Source organism: Peromyscus maniculatus, chromosome 20 (genome assembly GCF_049852395.1).
Source record: "Peromyscus maniculatus bairdii isolate BWxNUB_F1_BW_parent chromosome 20, HU_Pman_BW_mat_3.1, whole genome shotgun sequence".
In the NCBI taxonomy this organism is placed as follows: Eukaryota; Metazoa; Chordata; class Mammalia; order Rodentia; family Cricetidae; genus Peromyscus; species Peromyscus maniculatus.
In genome coordinates this window covers 49,688,804-49,701,430 of record NC_134871.1, presented here as the reverse complement: position 1 = coordinate 49,701,430, position 12,627 = coordinate 49,688,804, and the positions used below count along the sequence as shown (strand labels likewise).

The 12,627-nt window shown below is 52.0% G+C and overlaps 1 protein-coding gene across 2 annotated transcripts in view; it reads right to left on the bottom strand.

Moving 5' to 3' along the window:
* The window catches only part of Cacna1i (calcium voltage-gated channel subunit alpha1 I), an 84,931-nt gene that overhangs the window by 51,647 nt on the left and 20,657 nt on the right, over positions 1 to 12,627 (bottom strand). For both annotated transcript variants that reach the window (XM_042264593.2, XM_042264591.2), the window contains exon 4: positions 3,624 to 3,783. In XM_042264593.2, the coding sequence (XP_042120527.2) occupies positions 3,624 to 3,783 (160 nt within the window). The remainder of the gene's footprint in view (positions 1 to 3,623; positions 3,784 to 12,627) is intronic.

Sequence of the window (12,627 nt, the reverse complement as noted above, 5' to 3'; positions counted from 1 at the left end):
CAGCCCCTTGAGAGGTCTCTGGTAAGGTCTTTTTGGACTATTTTTAATTAGATCCTCTTTGGCGTTCTTATTGGTGTATAGTCATTCTTTATATGCTCTGGATTTGAGTTCTCTGGTGGATGAGTGTATTGCAGTTTCTGTTTCAATCTGTTCTTTTTTTGGATTTAATTACTGCTGCAAACCTACAGACATCTTAAAGCCACAATTCTTAGAGGTTTCCAGTTCACTGTGGACATCAACCCAGATGGGAGGTAGTGTCTCTGGGTCCACAAGTGATGGATGGAGAGACTCGGGAGATCTGGGACTCAGGGGTCAGTGCAGCTAGCATTGACAGGTGATGAGCTCACCCTTATCTGGTAGTTGATGACCGCTTGTCATTACTGAAGACCCTCCTGCCAGTCCTACTCCATGAACTCAGAAACCCCAGGGCAGTTGTACTAGCGGCCAGCCTGCACCTAGACACTGGTTCAGATGACCAGCCAATAGCATGGCAGCCCAGCCCTGTTCCCACACTTGCCCACTCCCAACCCTCCCTCCACCACAGTGTGGCCGAGCCTCTCTCCTGGGGTTCTCGGGACTCTGCTACTGCCAGCCTTAGTTGATCAAGTGCTTGCCTTACATAAGGACCTGAGTTCAGATCCCCAGCACCCACGTAAAAATTGGTCATGGTGATATGTGCCTATAACCCAGCTCTAGGGAGGCAAAGGCATGAGGGGCAATCAAGGAAGACCCCCCCAAAAAAAAAAACACTGACCTCTGGACTCTACACACATGCACACATGTATCACTGGCACATATACATGTTCAGACAAACCAACAAATAAGGATAACATGCTTCCCCCACAGGATGTTGGAAGGTAACTGAATTGGTCCTGCTGAGCACTGTGTCCAGTGTATACTAAGCACCCTACAAATATCAGCTATCTTTCTCCAGGATCAGATTCAGGACCATCCTGCCACTCAGGGCTCATTTATTAAGGGCTGCCATCCATCATCTGTGGCACCAGACTGAGGTGAGCTCACACATACCCATGATTCCAGGTGCCATTCCAGTGCCTTCCCAATAAATGAACAATCACACACACACACACACACACACACACACACACACACACACACACACACACCAGGAACTTCCCAGGCTGGTGGAACATACATGGTGTCACACAATGGTTCACTCCTGCTCAGTGCTTCGTGGGGTCAGACACTGTCCTAACATTCCACATGTTCTAATTTGGGTCACTCCCAAAACAACTCTGCGGTAGGGAAACTGAGGTACGAAGTTGCTGAAGCCACATGACTAGCAGGTGACAGAAGCAGAGTCCAGACTCTATTGCCACAGCCCCCACCTGCAAGGCAGTGGAGGCAGGCTCTGTCACAAATGAACTCCTGCCTCAGGCCATGATCCAGGAGGCATCCAGTAGTCTTGACATTTCAGGTCCAGAACAAAGTTGCAACCCTAGACATCCCACAAATCCTCTCTTCTCAGCCCAACATCCTAAGTTCCGGTATACATTTAACTCCCTGATCCTCCTAGAGTCAAGACCAAGGAAAAGAGAAGGGCCTGACCCTAGAAGTGGCTGACAAATGTTTGTGATGATGCCCATGCTCTGAGACCCCTACAGCCAGGAAGGGACCTGGCTGTGTGACTCTGTCTTTTCCCTCTCTAGGCTTCAGGCCCTGTCTGCCTAGTAACGACTTGGACTGAGGTCCCCAGAGGGCGCAACACCCACTTACGTGTTCATTCTAGGAAGTGTCCTGTTCTGCCCAGCCTGTATGACTCATGAGCTTGTTCAGAGTGTCTGGCCAGGGGCTGGAGGTGTGATGTGAAGCCTCCAGACAACAAGTTGGTGGGAAAACAAGCCAAGAGGACATGGAGAATTCCCCATTGGGTGCCTGTTGCTCTTGTCTACAGCCAGGCCTGGCTCACCAGATCCTAAACTGGGATCTGGTCGGAGCCCATCTGTCTGAGGCCCAGGAAAGACCTACCTCTTTGCAAGCCCTCCTTATCTGCTACTCTGCAGCCTGCTCTGAGTCAGGGCTTTTGAGTTGAAGTCTGACCCTGACTCCCTCTATTGGGTCTGCAGACCTGGGATAACCTTGGCTGGGCTCTCTTCCCAAGCCTGGAATTTACCAGCCTGAAGTATGGTCTTCCTCTCTCCAGTGAGGCCTGAAAATCAAGGCTACCTGCCCTGAGAGCATGAGACTCAGAACTCAGGAGAGTCACCCAGTCTTGCTAACTAGGTCTTGTCCCTAAGGTTCTCTTGTTCCTCTCATATTTGGAAATCTTCTTTCAGGGGGGCCAGCCACACACTGGCCCTCTTTAATGCTGAGGCCCAGGCACGTCCACAGAACTGTGCCCCCATCTCCCCTCATCACAGCCAAGTCAGGGCTGGAGCCACCTCTCAGGGTCTGGACAGGACAAGGGAACAGCCAGCCTCCAACCAGCACATAGACTCCTGCTGCAAAGCCAAGGAAAACAAGTCTTCTTCCCAGCCTGCCTCTATGCAGTATCGGCATTCACTCATTCACTCTCATTCATTCATTCGTTCATGATCTCATTCATGCTATCATCTCAATTAGTCCCTCATTCATTCATAGTGAACAAATTAGAGCCCTATTCCAGGTCCTGAGAAAATGGTGAGAACCAAATATTCCTGGTCTAGGGGAGAACTCACATCCTAGGGTCCCCCCAAGACCAAGTATGCAACTGCTCCAGAGACCCCCAAATACTCAAGCTGACAAATGGGATCACTGCAGGAGAAGATCAGCCAACAAGGAAGTTTAGCAGATAGCACATCCACTGCTTGGGGAAGAGATAGCAATCGTCTATAGAAGGTGACGTGAAGGCTGAGCCCAGATAGTGAGACAGGACCAGTCACAGAATACTATAAGAAAGATCCACATGGGACAGGGCGTGGATGTACGGGGGAACACCCAACGCCAAGAGCTCACACACATGCTGCTCTCTGAAGGCCTTCCCCTCTTCCTGCCCCTGACTACTGGCCTCTGCTGAGCACTCACATAAGCGTAAAAGCCCCTTTTTCACTATCCATGAGGCCCTCACCCAACAAGGTGCCCATTTTCTGGCCTACCCGGGTACCCCACAACACAGCAATGGGGAGGTAGGCCAGTCCCTCCCCAACTTTCACCTCCCATTACATCACATTGTACCTACATTCTAAAGCCTGAAAAGGGAAACTGATCCCAACTCAGGTAGTGACACAAGCTAGGGTCTTCTGAGAAATGAGAATCTTCATGAGCAAGCGTTTCCATTGGATTGGCCTGTCTGCAAATCTGTAGGACATTTTCTGTTGATGATTGATGTGGGAGGACTCAGCTCCCTGTGGATATTACCACCCCTAGGCTGGAGGTCCTGGGTGCTATAAGAAAGCAGGCTGAGCAAGCCATGAAGAGCAAGCCAATAAGAAGCACCCCTCCATGGCCTCTGCATCAGCTCCTGCCTGAGGTTCCTGCCCTACTTGAGTTTCTGCCCTGACTTCTCTGGATGATGAACTACAAGCTGTAAGATGAAATAAACCCTTCCCTCCCCAAGATGCCTCTGGTGCCAGTGTTTCATCAAAGCAATAGAAAGCCTAGTTAATATGGGGCAGGGGACTTACATGGTGAAGTTCTCCTCCAGGAAGCAGCGGTTCCTCAGCAAGCCTGCCCAGAGCTGCACGCCAATGATGCCGAAGATGAAGAAGACGAAGAAACAGAGCAGGAGCACATTTCCCAGCATGGGCAGTGTGTCGAGCAGTAGGTTCACCAGGATCCGCATGCCTGGAAGAATGGCAGAGAAGGTAGCATCCGAGAAGCAAAAAGAACAGGTCATAAAGCTGAGGGATGGCTGGAGGAGAGATGGAGCCGCCTCCTGCCCCTGCTGGGGATTGCCAGAGGACCTCTCCCCTCCATGTCTGCCCCTATACCCACAAAGCCAGGAAAATGGCTCTGGGCCCTGATGTACTTCCAGAAGATCATGGGTGAAGGAGCAGACAGGTATGGAGCCCTTTATTCGGTGATGAGTGCTCTCCTGGGGATGTACACAAACAGGCTCTCCTTCAGCCTTCATAGTAACCACGAGGCTGGCAATATTAATATCATCTCTGTTTTATACAGGAGGATCAAGGAACTGACTAGAGCCCCACAGCTAAGAAGCAGAAGGATGTTCATTTAAACTGTTGCCTGATACTGAATCTAACCCTCTTCATATGACCAATCCTTTTACCTCCGCTGCTTGCTCTTCTTGAAACACCTATTCATCTGCCACAGCCAGCCCGTGACATCTCATTCTACGGAGCGGTCCAGACCCTTTCTCGCCCAAGCCGTCACGCCCCTGCTCCAGGCAACAGCTCCTAGCCTAGGCTGCCTTGTACAGTTATAGCTTGCATGTTACACTACCCTAATAGGTCTTGTTTGCATCAACAGCTAACCCTAATGAATATTTATCTGTTTACCTTCCTGTCCTGTCTACTGGGATGTAAGTTTCTGGGGACGGGGTCTGTGTCTGAGTCACCTCAGTATTCCCAGAATATTCTCAAAAACCCCGAAGATAAGTCTCATCAGTGTTTGCTGGAACAAGACTGGAAAAGAGCGGAAGGTCAGCGAGGGGAGGAGTGAAGAATGATGACAAGTAGGAGAGTTGATCCTGTCGGATTTTGATTTATCCCAGTGTGATGCTGAGGTGGCTATTAATGAGGATAATTACCATGGATTTGCATCACGAACTCAGCGTGGAGTGATTTCCAATCAATAATTAATGTCCACCCCCATCTTCCCTCCCCACAAAACTAGGTCAGCGTCCACTCAGGAGAAGCAATGGGGCTCCCGGGCAGGCTGCGTCATCCAACTGAGAACAGCCGGGGCCAAGGCTCAGTCCCCCATTGCTTTACATCCACCCCCCAACATGGGAAGAAGGGGTGTTCACTGGGGGAGGCTGGAAAACAAAACAGATCCCCACATGATCCCAAAAATGGACCAAAGGACTCAAGTCAGCCAACTGCAGGCCTTTCTGGGACTGCAATCATTCATTCATGTATGCACGCATGCATTCATCAAGCAGTAGATTGCCAGCACTATGCTGAGAATTCCCCTCAGAGCTCACAGCCCGGCAGCAGGGGCCAGGGACAGCAGTGTTGAGCAAAAGGATTATCGCCAAGGACACATTTGTAGGGAGGCTGAGGTGGAGCTGGCCCTACAGGATGTGAAGAAGCCCCCAGAGGAGCTGAGGGAAGTCTAGCCTGTGAGCACACATAGCTGCCTGGAGACAGGCCTGGGGTTGCAGGAGAGGTTACTGCGGGGGGAGCTGTGTAGATGACTAGTCAATTGAATAACTCTGACTCTGGGAAGTGCCGTCCCAGAGTCCACGCAGAGGCAGTGAGTGGATGGAGAGACTGGACCAGAACTACCCCGAGGAGGCTACAGGCTCCTCTCGCTCCACGTGCCCGAGACTCACTAACTAGCACAACGCCAGCCTGACTACTCCTGGCTTCTCCCAAGGGTGGCCTTTGTTGCTCAATTAATTACATCTCCCTTGTTCTCCAGGATATTGAAATTCTGAGCTGCCAGTTACTTTCCCTGAACAGCAGCCCTTTCCCTCTGCCCAGGGACCCAGATCCTCTCGCAGGGTTCCCTAGGGCCTGGGGAGTCCCGGGGCCACAGAGGCAAGGTGTAATTAGGTAATTAGGAATTTAGCACAAATTGAATTCATCCATGGCTGCCCAGGGAATTGGGACCACAAGATTAGGAGTCAGGAGAGGCTCTGAGGAGCCTGGCTAAGTCTTCTTTTACATACTTGGTATCGTGAGTAGCCAGGATGGGTAGGGCACTGCTGATCCTCCTCCAGTGCCCTGGTGCCAGGCACATGAGAAAGAAAGAGGTGGGAAAAGGTAAAAAAAATAATAATAATAATAAAAATTAAAAAAAAAACAGAGGCATAGACAGAGCAATGGAAAGAAATGGAGACAGAGAAGGGGGCGTGGGTAAGAAGACTTGGGAAAGAGGGACAGAGGGAAGGGTAGACACATGGGAGAAAGAACCATCTTCAGACTTCTTTCTCTGCAAGCAGCCTTCCTGGGTTCTCCCCATGCCTGATCAAAAGTGCCCCTCCTCTAGCACTGCCCCCATCACATTCTCCCTCTCTTAGGCTGGGCTTACTTAGGGCGCCATTAGCCTGGGTCAGGAGCCAGGCGGCCCCTGATAGAGACAGGCTGTCAGTGGCCCCAAGAGTGTAGCTAAGGACCTGTTCCGCCGGCAGAAAGAGACAGAGGACACAGGATACCTGATGTAGATCCATCCCAGGGGGCACCCAGCAGAGACCAGATAAAGAGGTTCTAGTCCCAGCTGGGTAGCAAGTCATACCCCTCTGGAGCCACAATGGCTGTAGTAGCCTCGTTTATAGGCAGGTAATTTCCATGTGTGCACATGTATTTGAGTCGAGGGTTTGTGTACACACACACACACACACACACACACACACACACACACACGCACGCACGCACGCACGCACGCACGCGCACACACGCACACGCACATTCTTCTTCTTCTTCTTCTTCTTCTTCTTCTTCTTCTTCTTCTTCTTCTTCTTCTTCTTCCTTCTTCTTCTTCTTCTTCCTTCTTCTTCTCCTCCTCCTCCTCCTCCTCCTCCTTCTCCTCCTCCTTCTTCTTCTTCTTCAACTCCTATCAGGGTGGCTCTAGGTCCACTCCCGGAGGCAGGTCTGGCCCATGCCACTGTAGACCCCAGCTTCCTGCCTCCCTCCTGGCCTGCACACACTCAGAAGGGCATCTCACTCCTTTGGTCCTCTCTGTCCTGGGGTCTCCTCTTCTGGTCCCTGGGAATGGGCTGGTGCCTGACTTGAGCCTGGTCTTCCTCAGTCATACCACTTGCTACCCTGAGTGACTTCTGTAGGCTTAGGTCTCCACTGACCCAGGCAAGTCCGCATGCAAGGCCCGCGTTCCCCAGTCCTGCCTGGGTCCTGCCCAGAGCAACAGCCCCTCGGGAGACAAGAGCTCAAAGAATGAAAGACTGATGGTGGAGGCTGCAGAGATGACTGAGCAGTTAAGAACACCAAGGGGCTGCTCTTCCAGAAGACCTGGTTCGATTCCCAGAACCCACATAGCAGCTCACAACCATCTGTAGCTCCAGTTCCAGGGGCTCTGATACCCATTTCTGGCCTTTACAGGCATCTGGCACACACACAGTGCACAGACATACATGCAGGCAAACACCCATCCAGACACTGACAGGTAAATGAATGCTCCCCGTCCACAACAAGAAGTCTGCCACCACCATACACTACTCTGGGCCCCAGGAACTCATCAGCTTAAAAAAAAAAAATCACCACTGTGGAAATCAGTATGGCGGTTTCTCAGAAAATTAGGAATCAAACTACCTCAAGACGCAGCCATCCCACTCTTGGGCATATACCCAAGGAATGCTGATTCATACCATAAAGATACATGCTCAGCTATGTTCTTAGCAGCACTATTTGTAATAGCTAGAACCTGGAAACAACCTAGATGCCCGTCAAGGGAAGAATGGATGAAAAAAATGTGGTACATATACACAATGGAGTACTACTCAGCAGAGAAAAACAATGAAAGCATGAAATTTGCAGGCAAATGGATGGAACTAGAAAAAAATCATCCTGAGTGAGGTAACCCAAACCCAGAAAGACAGTCATGGTATGTACTCACTCATAAGTGGATTCTAGATATAAAATAAAGAACAATCAGACCACAACCCATAGAACCATGGAGGCTATATATATAGCATGGAGGTCCCTAGGACGACTGTGGCTTATAATAAATTTCGGTTTTACTCAATTTTTGAAAAAAAAAATAGCCAAACGAATGGAAACACATGAACTATGAACCAAAGGCTGAGGGGCCCCCAGCTGAATCAGGCCCTCTGAATAGGTGAGACAGTTGATTGGCTTGATCAGTTTGGGAGGCAACTAGGCAGTGGGACCGAGTCCTGTGCTCATTGCATGAGTTGGCTGTTTGAAACCTGAAGCTTATGCAGGGACGCTTGGCTCAGTCTGGGAGGAGGGGACTGGACCTGCCTGGACTGAGTCTACCAGGTAGATCACAGTCCTTGGGGGAGCCTTTGCTCTGGAGGAAGTGGGAATGGGGAGTGGGCTGGGGGTAAGGAGAGGGGGTGGGAGGGGGGAGAACAGGGGAACCCGTGGCTGATATGTAGAACTGAATGGTACCGTAAAATAAAATAAAAGGAAAAAAATCAAACCAGATGAGGCCAGATTGGTGAAGAATATTTGTAATTCCTCTGCTTAGGTCAGTTGAAGGGGAAGGATTGCCTCAAGTTTGAACCAGCCTAACTACAGAGGAAAACCCTGTCTCAAAAGCTCATTAACTGCCAGGCAGTGATGGCACACCCCTTTAATCCCAGCATGTGGGAGGCAGAGCCAGGCAGATCTCTGTGAGTTCGAGGCCAGCCTGGTCTACAGAGTGAGATCCAGGGCAGGCACCAAAACTACACAGAGAAACCCTGTCTCGGAAAAAAAAAAAAAAAAAAGTTAATTAACTAATTGAAATAAAATAATAAAATGAAATTTAAAAAAAAAAAAAAAACAGACAAAGCTTCCTGCCCCATGAAATGCACATAAGAACGGACAAGCCTGATGAGCATGTAAATCTGTCCTTTTGTCCAAAGGCACCAACTGTGAAGATGGGTGAACCAGGAAAGGGGCGGGGCTGCCAGTCAGGGTCAGGGGACTTCAGGGTATGAAACAGGGACCAGAAAAGCAGATTACTCTGAGCAAAGAAGCAGAGGAAGTGAGGAGTCATGTCTGCATTGAGGAACTTCAGGCAGCAGGAGCAGACAAAGGTCTAGAGAACAGAGCAGACCAGAGGAGAAGGGGCCCCCGGGAAACAGCTCACAGGATCCTGTGCAAACACCCGGTGAATGCCCCCCATGGCATGAGCCCATTTCTCTATGGAGGACAGGCTCGTGGGCTCTGTGACCAGGAGAGCGATGGTGGCTGCATAATGGCTGGGGTGGGACCCAAGAGGAATGGACTCCCCCTCCTCAGCCTCGCAATTGAGGTTACCCCAGCCACTCTAAGCTTCCTTCTTGACTCCTCATTACTTTGCCACTGGGCATCTGCCCCTGTGTGTCCTGCCTGTCCCCGTCCGGCCATTGCTTGCCCATCATTGTAATAACCTAAAGGACAATAGTGCCAGGTCCAGATGACATAGAGTGGTGTGGAGACACATGGAGGATCCCAGAGATACTGGGAAGGTGGGACCAAGAGATGAGGCATCGGCTGTGGGAGGGAGGAACGAGTCATGGACAGCTTGACGGTTTGGGGTCACAGAGCAGCTATCAGTGGAGTCATGGGGAGTCTGGGGTGCCTCACTGTCCATCCTCATGGAGTTGCTTCATTGGGCTCACAGTGTGGGGTTCGGGAGAGAGGGGTCTAGCCTAGGAATGTGACATGAGTAACATCAGGGTAGATGGTCTAGCTGGCATCAAAACCGGCACCACAGTGGCCAATCCCAGGCAGGGAAATGAATATAACAGCTCCAGCCCAACCCTAAGAGATGGAGACCCCAGAGCAGACCCTCCGCTGCAAGAGAATCTGAGAGGTCCCTGGGTGGCCACGGAGGAGATGGCAAGAGGGAGGTACACTTCCTAACAGCCATCCCCTCTCCGGGCCCAAGGTGCTCCACAGACAGGGGCTGTCAAGCCGGATTAGCTCGGCCACTCTGCCAGGCCAATTCAAGCAGAAATCACGGGACATGTGCCAGCCTCAGCCAGGGCCACAACCCATTGCCGGAGGGAGGGACAGCCGAGAAAGCGGTGTGCCACGGCCGTGGCCTGGCCCCCAAGGCTGCATGCTTTCTGATCTGGCCAGGTTGGCGGAGGGCACCAAACAGCCAGGAGAGGAAAATGCGGAGCGCAAGGAGAAGCCGTCTGCTGCCCTGCCATTGCCAAGCCAACTAATCAGAGGCACGACAGGGGCCGGGGAGGCCGGGCCAGGCAGCAGACGGTCGGACTGCCAGGGTCACAGCGGCTGGCACCAGCCCAGCCTGCAAGGGGCCTGTAGGTTGAAGGCAGACACCAAGTCACAGAGCACCCTGTCTTCTTCATCCCACGGGCCTGGAGTCCCTCCCCCAGAACAATGTGTGCCCACCCACAGTGTCCCAAACAGCCCTCATCCTTCCAAGGTCCCGTCACCCTCCTCTGTGAAGTCTCCTCAAAGCGTTTGCAGTGCCTTAGACCTGACCCCCGGACCCTGTCCCACCACCTGGGGCTCAGGTGTCAGCCAGCGGTGAGGGGCCACGGGTGAATCTTCATGCATCAGTGAGGGGCAATCTTTTCTTTGATCCTATAGCTAGCTCTAGGCCTGGCGTAGTGAGCCCAGGCAATGGTACCTTAGATGAAGAGCAATCAAGAGCCATTGACATAATCCTCCCACCTGTGTCTTGACCAGCATTCTTCCAGATCTCTAGAAACAAGACTCAGTACTTGACCCTGAACTGACTGTCCTGGCCCCACCCCCAGCATATCCCACAATCCCTTTGGGTTCCCATCAAACATCTGGCCAAAATGTTCTCCACCCTGCTCTTCAAAGAAGCCAGCAGCTCTTGGCAGTAGGGCCCCTGCCTCATCTCACTCACTCCCTCTCCCCGCTCCCTCCTTCCCATCCACAGGCTGTAGGTTCTTATACCCCGAGAGGAGAGATCCCATATAGACCAAGGACAGGAAGCCCTGGAACCCCGGATGTATCCAGGGAAGCGTCCGCTCACAGCATTCCTCCTCCTAACCTCAAGCCCAAGGAGCCACACACTCCAGGGAAAGAAACAAAATGTCCATGTCAGCTCTGACCCTCAATTTTTCTTTCTCCCAGATCCTCCTGTTCCAAATAAAACTCCCCAGGTCCTTCCAAGAAGGACCCCTGGGTCTTCCTGTCCCTTCTCAACACAACTAGCCTGACAGCGATCCACCTGGGACCCTATCTGGACAGGAAGGACCAAAGCAGTCCTGGGTACCAGGGCAGGTATGTCCCCTGTGATTGCCACTGCCTCACCTCAGTCAACAGAAAGCTCAGCACCCCAAAAACTGAGTCTCCAATTCGCCACCTGTAAAGTGGAGATCACACTATCCTAACATCCTATTATTTATTGGAAGATGGAGTAACAGCACTCCGAGACTGAGGGGCTTAGCCCAATGCTTGATAAACTCCAGCCATTTCTCATTAAATTCCAGATGTAAGCCACCCCTTCTCGATATGTTCCTCTGTCTTTGAATCCTCCAACAAGGGAGTAGAGACAACTGCACTAATTTCCATCCTGTCATGGTGTGGTGTGTGTGGAGAGCTATCTGAGGAGGTGAGTACGGGGAATGGTGAGAGGTGAGACCTCGCCCGCTCCCAACATGCCGTGTCCAGAGCTGCCACAGCAGGCCCAGGATGTCCCAGAATCATGCGCTGTCTGCAGGAATACCCACCCACACCGTGAGACCTCTCAGTCCTCGATGGGCTCTTCTAAGACCAGCCTCTGCTAAGATGCCCCCAAGCCCCCCGGTCCTGGTCGCAGAACCTGCCCATCACGCCTCACACTTGACATCCCGCGGGAAGTTCTTCAAGCACACAATGCCATTTCAGCCACACAACAGGACAGAGGTTAGTAAGATCAACTCCACTTTCTAGTTGGAGGATTTAAAGACAGGGAGGGGGGGTGGCGGGGCGGGGTTGTTGCTGAATCGGAACCGGGGGCTGACAGTGCAGTAGAGAGACCCTGTAGCTGGGAGTCGCTGCAGCAGTTGACATTGCTCCCACCACATCCATGGCTATCCTGAAGCACCTTCGTCATCCCGCTTAGACAGCCCAGGGTCCCTTGTTGGGAAGGTAGGCTGTGACAGAGCCAGCGACGGTAAGCCCAGGCCCGGCTCAGGACCCTGGAGGTGGCTCAGAGTCCCCCAAGCAGACACCCTTTCGACAGCCTAGCTTGGAGTGCGACACCTAGCTGCAGCATGGACTGGCTCCGTGCTCCGTGGTGACCGCCCAAGTTCCCATCTGGAGGTAAAAGCAAATTTTCTCTTTGAGAGGACTCAACCAATGGGACTCAGGGAAACACTGTGGTTACTTAGGGGAGGTACTGGCACCAGACACAGGCTTGCAGATAATCCAGGCCCATCATGCTAAGGCCCAGAGAAGAGCAGTGACTAGTAAGAGGTTGCACAGGAAAGAACCAGAACGCGGCCTCCCGCCTCTCTCCTTCACCCTTTCCCATCCTCTGTCTCCTTTCCGGTATCCGTCACAGGCTGGAGCTGAGGACGAAGCTGCAGGGGTGTGCTGAAGGGACGTATTTTGAAAAATTCTGTAACCCCTGACTTCTGGGTCCCCTGCCCTCTCTATACAAAGCTGAGAACCATACGACTTAATTCAGCTCTTCTGCTCTGGGCCAGCAGGGAAACTGAGGCCCACGTCACAGCAGAGTGGAGATCAGGACTTGCACTCTCTGACCCCCCCCCCCGCAGTTGAGTCTTTCTGGGTGATCACGTTGGGGCTCTATCCTCCACTACATTTCTTAAGGATCTGGTAACCTCCCCTCCCTGATTTCCCAATTAATCACTGATCATTGATTGCCCAGTGCTGGCTCTCT